Source organism: Juglans microcarpa x Juglans regia, chromosome 7S, assembly GCF_004785595.1.
Source record: "Juglans microcarpa x Juglans regia isolate MS1-56 chromosome 7S, Jm3101_v1.0, whole genome shotgun sequence".
In the NCBI taxonomy this organism is placed as follows: domain Eukaryota; kingdom Viridiplantae; phylum Streptophyta; class Magnoliopsida; order Fagales; family Juglandaceae; genus Juglans; species Juglans microcarpa x Juglans regia.
The window spans coordinates 7,989,174-8,010,453 of NC_054607.1; the positions used below are offsets into that span (position 1 = coordinate 7,989,174).

Sequence of the window (21,280 nt, forward strand, 5' to 3'; positions counted from 1 at the left end):
ATGAAACTAGTATAGATTAGAAAGTAGAAACAAAAGTGGTTATAAATTTATGAGCTGTTACCATATATAGATTTCAAATGAGATGGAGGGGGATCTTATTATAGTTTTGAATTCCGATTTGCTCCTGCTGGAAAAGCTGGAATTTTCCGTTTTGGTTGTCTCTAGTACACTATACATCCTCGCCTGTTCCAATCAATTCTGGACTACATTCCATTCAGATTGTTTTAATAGAAAATTTTTAATTTTTTTGAGTTTGGACGACATTTTTATAAATTTTAAATCTAGATGAGATACATGAAATTTTAAAATCTAAAATTCATTTATATAATTTTAATTTTTTTGTAACTTTAAATATGTGCTTTTATTCTCTCTTTTTAAAAATCTCATTTTTTTTTTTTTTTATAAATTCTCGGTTATTTTATTTTATTTAATTACTTTTTCTATGTTTCAACTCAAATTTGTGATTTTTTTAATATTATCTTTTAACACAATTATCTCCAAATTTTTTTTAATGTTTTCAACGTATATTCATTATATAGATCTCTAATTCTTCCACACACATATATTTTGACAAGTATATAAATATATATATTTATATAACTAATCCCGAAACGATACATTAAAACATATTCGATACTGAAATATTCTGTTCCAGTGGATAGACAGAAGTTCAAACATCGGAGCTTATTCCAAACAACGAATACAAACTCGTTTGAGTTGTCAGCGTGTTGATACAGAAGCATCTTGAAAATAAGATTCAGCCTAAGTAACTTCTGCAATGGTGCAAGTGGCCCCCTGAATCTCTCTATCTCTTATTTGGCGAGGTAAGACTGAAGGAAATATATCCAGATTACGACATGAAATTAAGGCTGATTTTATGAGTTCCTCTTTAAGATATGAAAAAAGTGAAGCAAACGCTCGAATGATACTGAACATGAGAATTTTGGGAAGTCTAGCTTGCCATCTTTACAACTGAAATTCTTTTGTGCACCAAAATAACAAAAAAACCCATCCACTCTTCAATACAAGTTACACGACGGAAAGAGAGAACACAATTAATTTACCCAAAAAAAAGGGGTTACTCGTTTCTATACACATGAGTTGACACTATCTTACAATTTGATCAAGGCTCATCTCGAATACCGCTATATGTTCAGTTCCTCCTTCCCATATATACGCTGAAGCTCACGAGTTGCTGCTTGAAATGATTCTAGAAAAACAGAAGAAACAAAGAAAATCAAAACTCAGCAATTCAGCAGGTGAAAAAAGAACCCAAAATGGGACAGTTCATGCAAGTTAAATCCCGGCCCGGCAGGGAGGGAGAGAATGACAATTGAAAGTAACTAGTCTTGTTACCTTTCCAAATTCGGAAGGATTTCTGATTAATTGGGGCACCGAAAACAGTTTGAATCGCATCAAACAATAAACTCTCAGGCGTGCTTCTTAATTCTTGTACAATCTGATAAATAGTCTTTCCATTCTCAAAGTATATGTGATTGTTAGGGTGCTTTGTTTTACAGCCAGCATGGCGCTCAAACTCGTATGCATTCAGCACCTTAACAAAAAAAAAAAAGAAGACAAAAATCATTGGTTAGCTCAAAAGAAATTTATTGTTAAATACCAGGAACACCAATGGATGGCTTACCTTAGAATAGTCACATGACTGACACCCACAAAGATAGCCAGAACCTTTTATAATCCCACGAAGCTCCTTGTTAAATGCAGGAATGTAATTGTATGTCATTCAAGTGAAACAGTAAAGCCTGAAGAAATCAAGAAAAACTCGAATTTACCTCCCGTGCCAAGGAAACGTACTTCACAGGGACCCCATCAAGCATACCAGTTGATATCAAGCTTCTAACATTTGAGGGAAAGCTATTTGGAGCTTCTTTCTTTGATGTTCTGAATTCTGGCTTATTCTTAGAAACAAATTCAGGTCTTGATTTAGTTGCCCTAGTGGCACTCAGAACTGCACTGGCATTTGTTGTGTCCAAAACTTTCTCACAGGATGTTTCTGATGTTTGAACTGACGGCTGATTGAATAATAGATCATAGCCGCTTCCAGGCCTGCCCACAGGGATGATATCTTGTTCATCAGGGAATCCACTAAAAGATAAAACATTAGCTTCCCCCTTACCATATGTATCACTGATTGAAATGGAAGTGCCATCTCCATTGCCATATGTGGGAGTTATCGACCTCATATTGGCATCTCCCCTGTTGTAGGTGTGACCCATTAAAGTGACACTGTCATCTTGGTTATAGGACTGCCCTATTGATGTAAAAGCGGCTTCACTTTCTCTGTCATAAGCGTGACCTGGAGACAGGTGACTGATATTTTCCCCACTAGAACAATGTCCCTTTTGAATATGCATACTAGGGTCACTATCCTTAACTTGATTGACTTTTACTTTTCTTATTCCACCATAGGTAAGACATGCTTCAGGATCTTCCATAGCATGAGATATGGACAAACCAATGGATGCATCTTCTCCAAATTGGTCATCCATACCCTTTCTTCTCACATTCAAATTCTCTGTTCCAGCAGAAGATATATTCCTTTCAGTAAAGTTGACAGACCTTGCTGTATCAGATCCAAATAAACGACTAACAAATTGATTTGGAACTGAATTAAAACTGGAAGCATTTTCCCAAGAAGGGATATTTGCAATTGACATTCCAGAACTTAATTTGCTGTTCGGAGTGTGCACTGCTTGTTTCTTGTTAGGGAACAGCTCTGTATCAGCAGCATCTACAAACCATTGATGAGATCGTTTTGGTTCAGTTCTGGAAGTATTATCAAACGTTGAGTCTCCATCATGTACTTGTCCAGCACCTTTTTCCGTCCAAAAACCCTTGTTCTGAAAAGACTTCGAAAAAAAAATTATTCAACCTTTATGGACTCTAACACGAACCATGCACACACTTCCTCATGGTAGACATGAAAGAAAGGTAAAGGGGTTAATGCCTTAATTCAAGGATCTGATTTGTGACTTGTCACAGTCATTTTCCTTACTCTTAACCACTCTCCATATAAGTACCATTTTCCTTTTCAAGGAATTGACATAATTTTACTTGTCTTTTAAAAAATCCAAAAGTGATATTTGCAGGTTCCAAGGTAAAGAAATAATAAATCATCAAAGAATACAGAAGGAGCCTGACACCACATGTTTACTCAGAAGTGAATTGGAAGAATAGTCTTATTATTCCACAGCACATCAAATACAAAACCACAAAAATTATTTCTTGTTCCTCTGCAAAAAATAAGCACCATGTAACATAACAAAATCTCCAGCATTAAGCAATAGCCTCCCACATCACTTGTTCCGCTATTTAGCATAAAGAACTATCATGGTCCATAATCACGAAGAGCAATGGACCGGCATTATCATACTTTTCTCTATGGATATCTCTTTCCTAACTCCAATTCATTAAGCCCATGTCCTTCGCTTGTTTCTTTAGTAAAGCCCTCTTAGTAATCACCACAAAAGTATAGAATTCACAAGGGAGTTCTAACCAAACACAAAGCACAGTGCAAACTGAAGTCCAGAATACTTTCACATGAAATCCAGAAGGTTCAACCCCTGTATATACACTTAATTAAGCTTTCCCGCACTAACACAAATATTCTTTAATATTTTTGGGGCTCGCAAGGGATTGGATTAAGCCAACCATTTTCCTATGCCTTCACTTAAGCCAGTATAAGCTACCAAAATACAGAAGAATGCCAGAAACAGGAAGAAGATATGGAATTTGAAAGGATGGCTTAACAAAGACAACTAATAAAAATCTAGCGAGAAAAAGTGAAAGCGTGAACCACTCCTAGAAGATCACCCTCTCACTGGCCATCAAACATAGTTTTCCATGCATTCTGTGCAGTTGTTTCAAGTTTTAACCATAGCTCATCTCAAGATTTAAAAGGCCTTCGAAAGAACAGCCGCCAATCACCTTTCTCACCTCAACCATGAAAAAGTTTTAATCTCTGTTCACAAAATCACCAATATGCATATCTTAGTAAGCTCTAACACATGTTATGAACAATTAACAAAACCGGATTCAATCATGTAAGTTCGAGTACATATTAAATAACAACCGGAAAACCCAAAACTCTAACTTAGTCCACTATTCACTATTTTGACCACCCAAACCCTCCACTCCCAAAACGAATGAAATAAAAAGCACAAAAAAAAAAAAAAAAAAAACGATAGAGCAGGTTGCAACATAAGAATCTCGAATGGTTACCATTTTGCTTCTTCTACTTCCAAGGTGAAAAGGAAAGTATTTGATTCAACTTTCGCTTTCGCTGCTCGTTCCTTGCGTCTCAATGAAGTATGTACGGACTGAGACACATCAGTGGTAGTCAGTCAAATAAACTAAAAGGCATAGACGCCTTTAGCGTACGGATAAATACCTTTGCCTTCCATAAATCCAAACCACGCATAAACAAACAAACAAAAAAAGAAACTCAAATAAAAAACATCGAAAATGTCCTTTGTACCAAAATCTCCGACAATTCATCGTCATGACTCAAAATCAAACCCCGAAACTCACCAAAAAAAAACAGAGCTTCCAATTGAAAAGGTTTCAACGCGAATTTTCAACCTCATTCAATACGAGTAAGAGAAATTATATAACCCTAAAAACGGAGAATCTGAAAATCGCTACCTTGACCGGAAACTGACCAGAAGTTTAATCTCCGGTCTGGAAGGCGATGAGTTTTCCGGCGAAGCCACACTGGCAGCGAGTTTTTCAGAGAAGAGCCATTGGTTCTGGCTATGGTGTATGAGGAGCACTCGATCTTTTCTCCGAAAGCAATATAAAAAATTGGGTGAATCCGCATGACCAGAAGTCACGGTTACACTCATCTCGATCATACACGTGTGGGATGGAAAATAATCTCGACCGTCAAATTAGTAGGAGCCACTTGATTGAGGTGCTTTGTCGTCTTTTTAGTTTCATAGGAGGTAGGGAATCTGAAACGGGTGGTGCGTAGGTGGAGTTGAGCTCTCTGTACGCATGGCTAGATTCCGGTGGCTTGAAAGCAAATAAAAGAAAAAGTCAATGTAATAGGGAACCAACCCACGCTCGACACGTTGTACATTTTGTAAAACTTAGGTTGGTTAACCAGCTATTTTCCGATATTTTGTAAATAATAATAAAAAAATAATTATATAATATTAAATGATAATGAGAAATAAGTAAAATATAATAATAAAATAATAAATAATAAATACCTGTGATATTTTCAGTATCCAAATTATACCTTAGCCACTGCTATGTGATTTTTCAGTAATGCATTTTTTTCATAAATAAAAGTAGACCATCGTGAAAAAGAAAAAAATCGTACCTTTTTTTGTTGTAGAGTTTACATTTTTATAAAACTATTGCACGAGATTTGTATATTTTAGATTCGTGTATATCATTATTTATAATTTTTTATGACTATATTATTTAAATTATATAAAAAATTACTAGATTTTAATAATTATTAATTACAAATATTATATAAATTATGAAAATATTATGTGCTCATATTTAAAGAATATATAATAGGAAAGATTCTACTTATTATCTCTTACTCCAAACGTCAACATGTAATTTATTATAAAATAATAAAAATAATAAATCATATGTTGATATGTGATGTAAAAAATAATAAATAAAATTTTTCTTATACGTAAATATTTACATATTAATATGTGTAGTATTTCTCATATAATAAATATGAATAATTATTATGGTGGAATAAGTCCAAACCGACAAAGGTCCAAAAGGACGTGAAAGTCCAAAGAGAGCCCAACGAGGCAGGTGAGGCCCACGACTAGAGGAAGAGTCGTAATCAACCGATGAGGATATATATCGGTCTAATAGACACGTTTGAGTTTGAGATTCTCAAGAGAGTAATGATATAATATAATTTTATTTAGTTTTTTTTATATAATTATGTTCTAAATTGAAAGAATTTCTGTAAACTAATGCTACTTTTATAAATTAATTTTAAAAAAAAATTATTTTATTATTTTACAAAAATACTCCTCATTTAAAGTAGGATTGTGTAAAGGGTTGTGAATATTATATGTATATCATTTTTTTTTCTTATAAATATTAAGGTCAGTAGACAGAAACATGAGTTACTTGCATGAGTAGGGGTAAGGAATAACCATTCATAACTTTCTTACAACTCCATTTAAATGAGCAACATTTTTCGGAAAATGCTAATACTTTTACCGCTAATAATTCAGGATGAGAGGATGATAATAAAAATGATGATAGATAGCATTACAGTTATCTACTATAAAATAGTTACACAAAATGATTGTATCTTTGTCATTATTATTCTTAGATGAACATGGCCATCAAAAATTTACCGCTCAAATGATCCTTTTAACTTGACACCACCATGTGATGCCACGAAGCCGGCTTTGTTTAGTTCTTAAACTTATCTTAATTCATTTCAATTCATCATTATAATTTTTTTTAAATTTAAATACAAAATATAATAAACAATTCAACTTTTTCAAATTCTAAAATAATAATAATATTAAAAAATAATATGTTAACAATATTTTATCATCTCAACTAAACTCAACTCAACTCAGTTCAGTTCAACATCTAAATGCATAGAGTTATAGTCTTTCTCTTTTTGTATTTCTTGATGCCTTTTTGGTTTGAATATACATTTTCGTGTTTTTCTTATTAATAAATCACGTGACACTACGTTGTGGTGCCTCGTCAAGAGAGCTATTATATCTAAACTGTAAGTTTCAGATGATCCAATAGCAATACAGTACTTAATTCCTAGATATCCGAGTCATGTTCCAACGTGTGTAAGCAAGACAAACGGAATTCTTGACAAATCATAAAAAACAACTATCAAAGCAAGTAAATTTGGTGAGAAATGAATGAATCACACAATTTGAAGCTCACCTAGTTGTTGGGGTGCTCTCAGTACATGATTCACATGCACCACTTTGATCTAAACTTGTCACGATCAATATGGATGTATGACACATTGACATTTGGGGAGAGTTTACATTTTGATCGAGATATTGCGCGAGTTCAAATAATTTTGATAAATATTCATAAAAAAATATTATTTTAATATTATTTTAGACATATATATATGTGTTCCTAGAGAAAAGAATACAATGATGAGCTTTGTTACTCATCATCTTCACGCACCATGCACCACACACAACATGCCACTCTTTTTTTTTTTTTTAATTTTTTATAAAAATTTTATTTTATTTTATTCTTCTTAAACTTATTAAATTATTCTACTCATCATCTATATACCACACATTTGATAAGAGAAAAAATAAAAAAAAAATAAAAAAATATGGTATGTAAGGATGATGAATATAATTTTTCAACAGTGATTAGTATATTTTCTCACTCTTTTGTTACATGCAAAAACAGTATTGTAGCATGCCAAAGATTAAGGCCGGCATCATGTGGTTGTTTGAGAGAGCGTAGTTATAATTAAATAAGGAGGGGAAATATTGATGAGTGCACATGAACATTGAAAAGTTTTTTGCTTAGCCCACGTTCTATTCTCAAGTCGATATGTACAGTATATCATTAACTTCATTTAAATGATTTGTAAGATTCAAAATTTAAAATTTATCTTTCAAATCAAATTATGTCAAGTAAGCATGAATTTACTAAATATGTATACTCTACACACCAATTTGAGAATATAATTTTTTTTTCCTCCCGTAAAACTCCATTGCCTATACATAGTAAAACTCGATAAGAAGATACGTAGCATCAGATTAATTTGAAAACTTAAAAAAATCATCTTTAGATGTGATCATGTCTTGAAAAATTTATCTTCATCTCCAAATCTTTCTAAAACATGATGAAGTATATAATAAAATTGATGGCTTATTTTTCAAAATTAGAAATGCTTAAGAAAACAAAAAGGATGCCAATTAAAACATTAAATTATATCAAATTAGATTCTTTTCCAAATGTATGCCATGAATCTCATGGATAGTATCCATGATTATATCAGCTAGCTCTTAGTTGCATAGACTTTTTTTTTCCAAAACTAAAATTGATAAAGTTGTATCGAGATATTATGTGACAAGACTCTTAACAAATAATTAGTTAAAGATGGTATATTAGAAAAAGTATATTTTTGCAAACTGGTGTATTATCATACCTTGTTTACAAGGCAAGATTTGATTTATAAAAAGAAGTTTAATTTTAATTTGTTTTTCAAATAAGATTTTATGATATTAACAACATAAAAATGGTTAACATTGACTTATAAATAGAATAATATCGTATACCTGATCAATAATTTTGTATTATATAAAATTAAAAATATTATTTTTAAATATATAGATCTTTACATAAGTGAAATCAGAGGAGATGGCTTCTTGAAAGTTGAATGAAGATGAGAAGAGGGCGTTGATCCGCCCCATTCTCGTCCATTCGGAAGTGGTCTTCTCTCTCTCAAATTACTGTAATTCATTATCACAATATGAGATGAGACGAGAGATGGTTTTAAATGAAAGTTAAAAGTTGAATAAAATATAATTTGAATATTCTTTTTTAATATTATTATTTTGAGATTTTGAAAATTGAATTGTTTATTATATTTTGTGTAAAAATTTAAAAAAATTATAATGATGAAATGAAATGATATGATATGAAACTGTTTATATATCCAAACGAGGCCTAAGATGTTATTTTGCTGTAACTTTTTTATTTTTAACAAATAACTTAATTAAATAAAATAACAAAATTAAAAAAAGTTCGAAGTAAAAACAAATTCTATATGAACAAGAATTAAAAAAAAAAAGAGTGGCTACAAAATCCCAACTCAACTAAATTAACCGTATATATGTATCGAAAAGTTTCAACAAAAACAATCTGATCTATACCCATCATCACCAACTGGACAACTTGAGATCATTTTCCACCGGCGTCAAGTTCAAATCTAAGCACAAAACCCTTTTACTACTTGATTTCTTCATGACCGGCGTGGCCTGCACGGCGTGTTTGATCACCATGCCTTCACTTATGGCTGCCCTGTGCCTCCTCATGTGCCCACCCAGCGCCTGTCCGATCGCGAACTCGAGCCCACATACGGAGCACTCGTGCGTCTTCGGCTTCACCGGCGATGTCGGAATGCGGTGAAATAGATCTCCGGCCATCAGCCTCGGCTTCTTGTGGCTCGCCCTGTGCCCTCCCAGTGCCTGGAACGACGGGAACTGCCGGTTACACGTCTTGCAGACAAAAGCACGAGCAGTACTAGAAGTACTGCTGCGTGTATTTCTGATGGCGTCAATTTCGCCGACTCTGGAGAGTAGAATCAAGAAATTGGCCGCCATGTTTGCCTTCTCTAGCTCATCTCCGTCTTCTCTGCCTCTCTTCATGGATCTAAGAAATTCAATGCCAAGATAGATAAATCTGCTAAGCTGATTGCTGGCGAAGTAGGATTTGCGGTGGGTGGTTACATATATATATATATATATATAGTACGATTTAACTGATGAGTAGGTGGGATGACAGATCTGCCCTTAGATTTCTTGGGGAACAAGTTGGGACTTACGTCCAACGTTTAGGATAAGGATGTAAGTGTAAATGTGTGTTTGGACCGCGTAACTTGAGTCGCGAGTCCGAGGCGATGGTAGTGGGAGTCTTCTGTTGTTCGTTAACTTGTTACGTATAAACGCGCTGACTTAAAAATGGAATTCCAAGAGTCTTTAGACGGCTCACGTGCGTTCATGGCGCGTACAATTACTCTACTCAAGATTCTACCACTTTCCGCGTAATTTCGTGGATGATGGGACCACTCACCGTCACCTTTCTCCCTTCCTTAATTTATTACTCGAATAATATTGCCTTTTGTTTTATATGTTATTATTATTTTAAGTAAATTATTTATTTAAAGAGTAATTAAAATAAGAAAATTTAAAAGAAAAGAATATTTTATTTTAAATATTGAAGCAAAAGGTAGAAAGTCTACAAAGTATTTTGGTTTAGATAAAATACTAATGTAACAAAAATCTTAAGTTATAAAAATAAATACTAAAATCCTAAAAAATTACTAACCCAATCTTTTTTATTCGATTGACTTTTAAATTTTTTTTAAATCAGAAATGATTTATCTACAAAGAGATCTCACAACGTAAATTCACAAACTGACATAACTTGATATAATATATATTAGATGGTAAAGTTATCTTTATTGTACAATAAATTGAACGTATTATTTGAATCTATATTAGTTTATGAATTTATTTTTATAAGACTTCTTTATGACTATAGCATTTTTCTCTTTTAATTGGATAGAAGAAGATTTTTCTCTTGATTTTTATTAAATATCACCTATTTTTCAATAATTTTACACTAACCAATCATGTATAAATTATTCAGTTTCATTGTTTTTTTTTTTTTTCCTCCTCTAAGAGGCCATGAGCTGCCATGTGTGCCTGCTAATATTAGAAATATATACAGTACTCTAGAAGATCACACGTACGTGCATGCATCATGCAATATATATGCCACAACTGGTCATGTGTGTCTCAAGAATCTTATTAGTTGAACGCCTAACGTACGTACGGAATCCGTACGACCGTACGTGGCCCTTGAATTGTTGAAGTTCCTGCTTTCTAACGTGCATGGCAGGTATTCAAATATGAGAAATGTATGCAGTATTAGTTTGCGGTCTGAGTTTTCCTCTAATTTTAATCCTTATGTATTTTATTTATTTTTTATTTTATTTATTAAATAATTAAAAAAAATAATTTTAATATATTGATATATTTTTTATTTTTAAAAAATATAAAAAAAAATAAAAAGATAAATTTATGTCAGATAACACGCCAGCTGTAGCAGCCTACCACTACTCTTCATATATTATCAGTTGACTATTCATTGGACGTTCTAGAAGGCTGTACATCATGTTTTCATGTGCACACTCTCCTCAGAACAATGATCTTTTCGACGTACTCTGTATGAGTATCTCTGGTCCTAAAGTCCAAACCTAATCTTAACAACGTGATATTGAATGATATAATTTTAAATAAAAGTTAAAAGTTAAATAAAATATTATTAAAATATTTTTTAATATTATTATTATTTTAATATTTAAAAAAATTAAATTATTTATTAATATATTTTATATAAAAATTTATAAAAATGATAATAATGAGATAATATCAGTCAAAATGAATTATAAAAACAAATGATGCCTAAAAGATATCGACAAATGATGCTCTCATTCCACCCAATGAGCAAGAAACTTCGATCTTTGCTTGTTTTAATGACCCGGAGCGTTCAAAATATTGACCAAAACTGAGCGTCCTTACTGGGATATATATCTAGAAAAAAGCATGCGCGCAGCACGCATGATGCCATGATATTCTTCTGCATTGCGCCGTAGGCCAGGGTTTGGGTTGATGTGTCAATCATGTGTCCGGTTTATCCAATTTGAAAAGAAAACATGCATATATTTATATCATATATATATATATAAATTATATTTGTAGCACTGATATAGTGACCAGCATATAAAAAAAATTAAAAAATTAAAATTTTAGTGTGTGCAAGTCTCATTAATCTCTATAAGAAAGTGAATAAATTTAGATTTATATGAAAAAATTATTTTCTTAATAATATATTCTATTATTTTTTAAAAGAAATATGCGAATTTTATATACTTTAAGATTGAATCTAGCATTACTCACGTACAGATATATATAAATATATATATATATAATATATGTAAAATGTATACGTATAAAATTTCGTTAGGTTCATTAATTCTGCTACAATCTGGTCAAGGTTAATATTTCCCTAGGGAAGGTTCTTGACAATTTCCAGTTAGATGCATTGCTATTATTCTAATTTCTAGTATTCTTTTCTCTCTTTAAGTTTTAAAAAGACCAAAGTTGATCAAAGGCATACAATCAGAGCACATTAACATGTCTACATACAGTAGTAGTACATGATGATGAGGAGCCGTCAACTACTACTACTACTACTACTTTACGTTTGTTCTTGAGGCTTTAATTTTCCGGGAATGTTCTTCTCAAATATTATTCCAAAAATGTGTTATAATTTGGTGAACATTTTCTAATCTTGTTTGGAAAATTTCAGCTAGCTCACATGAATATTTAATTTAGTTATTTTTCCTTCTGGCCGCCTACAGCTAGCTAGCATCGTGACGTTTATGCTGGAAGTCACGACTAATCAACCATTTGGAGTACTAAACGCGGTTTGTTTACAGAGATGAGATAAATTGAGATTAAAATTAAAAAGTTGAATAAAATATTATTAAAATATATTTTTTAATATTATTTTTATTTTAAGATTTGAAAAAATTAAATTATTTATTTTATTTTATATTAAAAATTTAAAAAATTGTAATGATTAGATGAGATGAAATATTTTCTGAAAATAAATAATACTTTAATTCCCACAAAATGGGACGAGCTAGAAGGTTATAGAAACTTGGGCCAAATTATTCTACTACTTCTAGAAGTTCACGAGGGCTTTTTAGATATACATAGGTGGGTGCGTGCGTGTTTGTGGAAATTAATATTACAATTTACATTTCATGAATGTATTAGGTTAGATTTAGATAGTGCGTAATTGATATAAGATGAGTTGACATGAAAATTAAATAAAATATTATTAAAAAATTATTATTATTTTAAAATTTGAAAAAGTTAAATTATTTATTATATTTTATGTAAAAATTATAATAATGAGATGAGATGAGATGAGACGAGACGAGACGAGACAAGACGAGACGAGACGAGATGAGATGAATTGAGAATATTTATCAATGAGACTTAGCTAAAAGTACAGTACTGCCAAAGTTTGAAAGCTAGCTAGAAATTAAACTTCTAGGCATAAAAGGAAAATTATAAAAATAAATTATTTTATAAATTAGGTGATTTGATGTTATATGTTAAATTATATAATTTAAGCTTTTCTCTAAAAGTGAAATAATTAAGATTTTCTTTATATATTTTATTATATATTCAAACTTTATTATGAAGGAATATTTATAATTGCTAATGATTTTTTTTTATTATAACGAGATTAATGGTTTAGATTAATTAATAAAATTAGAAAATTGGAATTTTGGGTAGATTAATTTCAAGTGCTAGTACCTTCTAGAAAGATTTTTAGTAAAACCCACAACATTCACAAAAATTCATAGAACTTCATGATCTCGAACTTTCATTATTGATCTCAATTTTTCTTAACCTTTTCTCCAAACGATGATCTCACGAATATCCAATCTTCATAACCTTAATTTTAAACAGAAGTAATGCTACAATCGTAAAAAGAGATATCATAGCGTAATTTGATATGGTATGTTAAATCTATTTTACAATAAAAATAGTTTTGTAATATAACGTACCACATCAAGTCACATCATGCCAGTTTGTAAATTTATTTTTATAAAATATTTTTGTAGTTAAAGAATTTAATAATATATATATACTCTATTATAATAAGTGGCTATCTAATTATAAATAGTAACTTTTATTTTTTTTTCCCGTTAACTTTTGTTTTTTATTTTCTTTAAGTGTGTTAAGTCTTGTTTTACTAAAAGACCTTTAAAATTCTTGACAATTTGATGTATAGCTCCCTTGTAAAATTTAATAAAGGATTATATTTTACCAAAAGGGCTTTAATAGCCTCGCGATGCACATGAATTGACGTCTTTTTTTCATATCTTTTTGTTCTGACAGTGTATTCATTTTCTTTTCTTTTTTTTTTCATTTTTTTAAATAAAAAATTAATAATATTTTATTATTCATAAAGAGTAAGTAGATAATCTAATATGGATGCAGACTAATACTCATACTTTGCTGAAATTTAATTTTTTTAAATCTTATTTTCTATATTTCTTTAATTTTGTATTTTTTTTTCAGACAAATAAGCTACTAATATTTTTATTTATTTTTATTTAAATTATTATATCAGGTGCATTCTGAAGCTAACCCATCCATGACTATTTCTTAATAATATAAAAAATTGAATATTTATGACGAAATATTTACTGCATTACTCATGATATATAGCATGCGTTAACTATTCAGCACCGAGGCCTTAATTATGTATCGCATGCGTTTGAGACCTTTCACATTAATTAAGTTTGTTAAAATATAATTAATTAAAGGGAAATATTTGTTCTAACTCACGGAACATATATAATTATATATATAAATTATTATGAGCTTTACTACTCTTATCCCACACACTACAAGTACACACCATATTTATTTTTATTTTTATTTTTTGATTTTGATTTTTAATTATTTTTAATTTTATTCTCTCTAAACTAATTTAATTTTTTTATTCATTATAATGCTACATATAGTCGTGAAAAACTACGCAAACGTCGTATAATCATTTTAAAAAAGAATAAGATTTATTATTAAAAAATTAATTTTTTTTATATAAATATCCTATTTATTTATTTTTTTTAAAAGAGATTATGAGTACTTGCGTAATCTACAGAATTACAAATATTATTTCTCAAATTATAATATCATGCCGGCGTTTCCAAAAAAAAAAAATATCATGCCGGCGTCAAACCGTTTACACTTTACGCTCTCAGTACTTAGATGAAACATGCCTACCTACCTCCAAACCGACAAAATTACAATCTATTGACGCAAGTTTTTTTTTTTTTTTTGGGTAAAGTTGTATATATAGGATTTTGTAAAAGTGGTAGGATTTATATGAATTATTTAGAATTATGTCCGTAAAAAAATTTATATTATGAAAGAGATAGATATAGTACTTGAATTCATAGCATTTATGAAACATTATAAATCTTGATATGAATGCATATCTATTTGAAGTTTATATATATGACTTGTCTAATGATTAAAATATGAGTAATGTTAGATATATTTATAGAGTGTGTATATCTCACACCTCAATTTGAAAAATAGTAATACACAACATTAAAAAGTAGGGTTTTTAATTTGAATTCCAAATTTATCATTTGAGTCTTAAATCTATCTATTTTTTTTTTAAAAGAAGCGTGCAAGACTTGCATACTTTATGACTGTATAAATAATTTTTTTTATAAAATATCGAAAACAGATAATTATATGAAATCTAATACACCATACTCTCATCCTATTTTGATCATACAAAGTAGTATGTAGCACATTTATCACCATTAGATGATAAAGAAACATGTAATAAATAATTATTTAATGGTAATAAATATATCACATCTTACTTAGTAGGATGAAAGTGAGATGGTAGTATGATGTATAGAATTTTTCATTTTAAAAGAAGCTAAATCTACCTATTTTTTTAAAACAAGTGTGTGAGACTTGCATACTCTACGAGTATATAAATAATTTTCTTATAAAATATTGAAAACAGATAATTATACGAAATCTAATCCCTCAAGCTGTGTACCAAATCAATATATCAGTCCAAATCCCCAGGCTGGTGGAAGTTTCTTTGGGTTTATTAATACACACAGATATATAATATCGTACTAAAGGGTTCAAGAAAATTTATAAAGTCAATTGAGTACCAATTTCTCAAACAAGTGGTACGTCATGCATGATTCACCCTCATTTTCGACCGTCAGCTATGATGCCGACGCCATCCTTAAGTTAGTGGGGAATTATTCAATTTGACTCAAGTTTCTTACTTAGAGCAATTGGTTGAACCTAGACATCAAAACTAATTCACAACATTACTTTTGCTAAGTTTGAGTAATTCAACCCATTTTAGAATTTTATAGGGATGGGATTTAAAACTTTTTACATTTGTATGTGGAAAAGACCAATTGTGTATTTCTAGAAGTTCCAACTCTTCTTCCGAGGCTTATAAGATAAGATAATTTTTTTACATCTAAACTATCAAAATTAATGTATCATATTCTCAAGTTACAAAAAGGGGTAAAACTACATCTAATATCGAATATGAAATATTTGTTCATTTGGATATTCGGAATATTTTAGGATATCTGGGAACAGTAATGAAATAGTTTATGAATGACAGTGATATTAGATGAGTTGAGATGTTTTATTGAATTTTGAGAAATGAGAGAGAAAAAATTGAATAAAAATATTAGAAAATTAAAAAATTATTTGAATATAATTTTTGTTTTAAAATTTTAAAAAGTAGTATTATCTTTTGTATTTTATTTAGAAGTTTAGGAAAATTGTATTGGACTTTTGTGTTTGGATAATAATTAGGTAATGATTATATGAAAAAATTGAAAACTTGAAATTAAAAAGTGTTTTATATTTAAATGATGTTTGGGAAAGAAATATCTAACAATAATACTTCAGTGTCCAAACTAGCTCAAAATGTCTATTTCTCTTTCTTTTGAGAGAGAGTTAAGGTAAAGTTTATTTCGTTTGTAATCTATGTTGAATAGAGTTAAAAAAAAAAGAGGTTAGATAAGGGAAGGGGACAAAAAATGAGAAGGAAAGAGGAGAGAGGGAACATTGTCCAAGGGGGCCAAACTGGAATTGATTATATAAGGGAAAATGAGGGAGCGACTTGCTTTTGCAAATCATCCTTGTGACTGCAAGAAGTTTACCTGTTTGGCGGTGTGATGCAAATAGAGAACACGACTCGCAGGCGGAAACTACTCCTTAAATCGTGGGAGATGAGGACGTATTCAGTGCTAGAATCTTTATCCATTCTTATCTTTTATTTCAAACTTTTGTTGCTAAGATAAATTCTTTCTTAATTTATTTCCGTAAGACTCGGTTGCTATATTGGCAACCCCTTCCTAGTTTATTTCCTGATTTATAGCATGTAATCCTTTAAATATGAAAACATGGAAAAGAAATGTAGTTGTCGAATTTTCTGAAATGATCTCGAATTTGAGAATGAAGAGATTTCATTAACAGAGAGACTCTGTTTTCCCTCTTGGGCGCCAACGTGAGGTTGGCTCTTGAGGCTTGCACCATTTTTGGCATCAGAGAAAGGTTTCTTTCCGCAAGGAACTCAGTGTTTCATGCCTGTAAGTCGCAGTGGTAATTCTTACAATATGTCGAATAACCAAAATCCAAACACTGATCTACCCCAGCTACAAGCGTAGATCATCCAACTTGCATCTGTTCTGGAACAGATCAATCAAAGGTTGGATACAATGAAGGAACGTCGAACTCGAGATGAGTTTGGACTTCACAATAGGAGAGGGTGTAGACCTCTTCCGGAAGATGAAGTCGACGGCAATGAAGGGAACGAAGAGGAAGCATACAGGGAGAGGAACGGGGGTTTGGTGATCATGAAGTTCTTTTTGGGCGGAATGGTCGTGAACTTCCCAGGGGACGAGGAGGACGTGGCTTCGACCGTCACTCTCTTGATGAACTAGCCAAGGGAATGAAGGTAGACGTTCCCGATTTTTATGGGAAGCTGGATCCCAATGCTTTTGAAGATTGGTTGACGGCCATTGAGGATTATTTTGATTGGTTCACTGTGTCCGAGGATAGAAAAGTCCGTTATGTCCGTATGAAATTAAAAGGCCATGCAAGAGCTTGGTGGGGTAGCATGGAAGAGTAACTACGTCGGACTCAACGTGCGCCAGTGTCTAATTGGGAGGACATGAAGGAGCGGCTAAAAGAGAAATACCTGCCTATTGACTACGAGCAAGTCATGTTTGAAGAGATGCTACAACTGAGGCAAGGAACTTTGACTGTCGACCAGTATACAGATCGTTTCCATGAATTGACCGTTCGCAGCAAGGTGGTGGAAAACGAGCAACAAATGTTAGCTCGTTACCGCACGGGTTTACGTAATGAGCTGCGAAAAGAGATGTTGATAACACGACTCCTTAATGTTGATGAAGCTTATCAATTGGCTTTACGAATTGGAAAGCAACTGGGATTCGTCAACGGGAGACGCATGTCATCTACGGATCACAGGCAAGAACGCGCACCAACACAATAGTTTCAGAGACCACCTCTGCCCACTAACCAAGGTAGGCACGCCGTAGGGGGTGATCAAAGAGGGAAGGCCAAGCTTACTGGCGAGGGTCCACAATGCTATAAGTGTAAGGGGTTTGGACATTTTGCTATGGTATGTCCTATGAAAGAAAAAAAATTGGCCTTTGTGTGCGGAAAAGAAATTAGAATGGTTGATGCAATTGAGGAAGTTGAAGAAGAAGAATATGAAGAAAGTGACGGTGAAAATGTAGAACACTTGGAAGCAACTGATCTGCCCAGTTGTGTGATCCACCGAGTCTTGACTGGCACTAAGAAGAAGTTCCAAGGTGGAGGTTCTGATTGGAGGCGCACCAACATTTCCCATACTCGTATGGAGCATGGTGGCCGCGCGTTGAATGTTATCATTGACAATGGGAGTGGAATGAATGTAATTTCTAATGATGCGGTGGAGAGGTTGGGTTTGACAGTTGAGAAACATCCCACCCCGTATCGTGTAAGCTGGGTTAATGAAGATAACCCCATCATGGTAAAGTATCGTTGCTTGGTGCAATTTGCATTGGGAAGAAACTATACGGATGAGGCTTGGTGTGACGTAGTCCTTATGATCGTTTGTCATTTATTATTGGGTTGGCCTTGGCTCTATGACCGGAAGGTCCTGTATGATGGGTATACCAATTCTTACTCTTTTAAATTTAATGGCAAAAAATTCGTTCTAGACCCTTTGCAGATTTCTGAGTTTGAGACACAACCGAAACAAACAAAAAAAGAAGAGGTTGTTCCAGTGCTAACCATGCGGCAGTTTACTCAAGCTCTAAAAGGAGAACAATTAGTGCTGCTGGTAGTGAACTGAGAGGCTAAGCAAGGCGATGGTATTATTCCTAATGAATTTACGAAGATGTTAGAGAAGTTCAAAGACATCATGCCAGATGAAATTCCGAGACAATTACCACCTTTACGAGAGGTGCAACATGCCATTGATTTACTCCCAGGTTCTTCCTTGCCCAACCTACCACATTACCAAATGAGTCCCACAGAAAATGAAGAACTAAATCAACAAATTCAGCAATTACTTGACAGTGGATTCATCCGTGAAAGTCTTAGCCCATGCGCCGTGCCGATTCTACTCACACCCAAGAAAGACAATACTTGGAGGATGTGCGTCGACAGCCGCGCAATTAACAAAATAACGGTAAAGTACAGATTTCCTATTCCCCGTCTTGACGACGTGTTAGATTTATTGAGTGGAGCATCCATCTTTACAAAAATTGATCTTCGTAACGGGTATCACCAAATTCGAATCCGTCCCAGAGATGAGTGGAAGACAGCTTTCAAAACAAAAGATGTTTTATTTGAGTGGTTGGTCATGCCTTTCGGACTAACCAACGTGCCAAGCACATTTATGCGTGTCATGACGCAAGCGGTCAAACCTTTCTTGGGCAAATTCGTAGTTGTCTATTTCGATGACATTTTGATATTTAGCCATTGTTTGCAGGATCATTTAAACCATGTGCAGCAAGTCCTGGAAACATTAAAAAGAGAACAACTCTTTGGAAATCGTGGCAAGTGCTCTTTTATGAAGAAGCGGGTGAATTTCTTGGGGTTTATTATTTCAGACCAATGCGTAGAAGCCGATCTTGCCAAGGTTCAAGAAATTAAAAGTTGGCCGGCTCCTCGCAATTTCTTTGAAGTGCGCAGCTTTCATGGGCTGGCGACATTCTATCGGAGTTTTATACGGAACTTCAGTACCATCATGGCCCCCATCACCGAGTGTTTGAAGTCAAAAAAATTTGTGGATTGCATCTGCCAATAATGCCTTCAATGAAATCAAAACAAGAATGGGAGAAGCTCCCGTTTTGAAGCACCCGGATTTTTCCAAGATATTTGAAGTTGCCTGTGACGAGTCCCATGTAGGTGTGGGAGGAGTACTCAGCCAAGAAGGACATCCTATCGCCTTCTATAGCGAGAAACTCAATGAGGCCCGTCGGCGCTATTCGGCGTATGATATGGAATTTTATGCTTTGATTCAAACTCTCAAACATTGGCGTCCTTACTTGATTCACAGAGAGTTCATCCTCTATATAGATCACGATTCGTAAAAACACTTAAATGCTCAAAGTAAGTTGAATGCACAGCATGCTCAGTGGATGGATTTTCTACAGCAATTTGACTTCGTTATCAAGCATAAGTCTGGAATTGAAAATAAAGTAGCCGATGCCTTAAGCAGGCGGCCCCACCTACTAATGATATCGTCGGTTAATACTCTGGAGTTTGACAGTCTGAAGCAGCAATATCCTACAGATGCAGACTTTGGCGTTATTTGGCACCAGCTCACGGAAAACGCGAAGGCATTTAAGAATGAATTCTCAGTCAAAGATGGATTTTTGTTCCACGGCAATCGACTATGTATTCTGTGCGGTTCCTTTAGAGAATTTGTTATTTCAGAACTTCATGGAGGGGGCTTAGCTGGGCATTTTGGTGTGGATAAAACATTTGCCATGATTTATGACAGGTTTTTCTGGCCTCGACTATGTCGCGACGTCTATAAAATTGTGGCTCATTGTCGGGTTTGTCAAATAAACAAAGGGACCAAACAGCAAGTAGGCCTCTATACCTCCCTTCCCATTCCAGATAAGCCTAGGCAGCACCTTAGTATGGACTTTGTGCTTGGATTACCCAAGACACTACGGCAGCATGATTCCATAATGGTGGTGGTGGATCGCTTTTCAAAGATGGCTCATTTCATTCCTTGTCACAAGACTTACGATGCATCCAAAACAACGGCTCTATTTTTCCAAGAAGTAGTTCGGCTGCATGGTGTTCCAGCTACCATAGTGTCCGATCGGGATGTTAAGTTCATGAGTTATTTTTGGAAGACTTTGTGGGCAAAGATGGGGACAAAGTTACTATTTTTCAGTGCATTCCATCCTCAAACCGATGGCCAAACCTAAGTGACCAATCGAAGTTTGGGTAATTTATTAAGGTGTTTAGTAGCAGATCATGCAGCGAGCTGGGACTTCGTGTTACCGCAAGCTGAGTTTGCATTCAATAATTCTGTTAATCACTCTACTGGTTGCACACCATTTGCAGTGGTTTACGGATTTCGCCCCAACACCCCACTGGATCTCCATTCGCTAACTTTGCCTTCTAGACCCAGTGAAGCAGCGTTGGATTTCTCTAGTTACATGAAGGATATCCATGATGAGGTCAAGCGGCGTCTGTCCCTCAATACGGAAGCATATTCTGCCTCTGTAAATACCAGGCGGAAGGATAGGCAATTTCAGGTTGGTGACATGGTTCTTATACGATTAAAGCCCGAACGTTTTCCTCTTGGGAGTTTCAACAAGCTACATGCTTGTCGGGCAGGA

The 21,280-nt window shown here is 33.3% G+C and overlaps 2 protein-coding genes across 5 annotated transcripts; both read right to left on the reverse strand.

Annotated features, from left to right (window-relative positions):
* Positions 1-996: 996 nt before the first annotated feature.
* On the reverse strand, positions 997-4,825 carry LOC121240658. 4 transcript variants are annotated; one of them, XM_041138151.1, is made up of 6 exons: positions 4,666-4,825; positions 4,243-4,340; positions 1,794-2,861; positions 1,646-1,711; positions 1,357-1,555; positions 997-1,210 (listed from the first exon to the last, which is right to left on the reverse strand). In XM_041138151.1, exons 2-6 carry the CDS (start codon positions 4,243-4,245, stop codon positions 1,146-1,148), a joined length of 1,401 nt encoding a protein of 466 aa, XP_040994085.1. In that variant the 5' UTR covers positions 4,246-4,340; positions 4,666-4,825; the 3' UTR covers positions 997-1,145. The 4 variants fall into 4 exon arrangements, with proteins under 4 accessions (XP_040994085.1, XP_040994083.1, XP_040994086.1 ...); XM_041138149.1 differs by having other exon boundaries at positions 1,794-2,870; XM_041138152.1 differs by having other exon boundaries at positions 4,243-4,411; positions 4,666-4,796.
* Positions 4,826-8,828: 4,003 nt separating this feature from the next.
* On the reverse strand, positions 8,829-9,632 carry LOC121240661 (zinc finger protein ZAT11-like). Its single transcript, XM_041138155.1, has one exon. The coding sequence runs from the start codon at positions 9,387-9,389 to the stop codon at positions 8,901-8,903; it is 489 nt and encodes a 162-aa protein (XP_040994089.1). The 5' UTR covers positions 9,390-9,632; the 3' UTR covers positions 8,829-8,900.
* Positions 9,633-21,280: the final 11,648 nt, after the last annotated feature.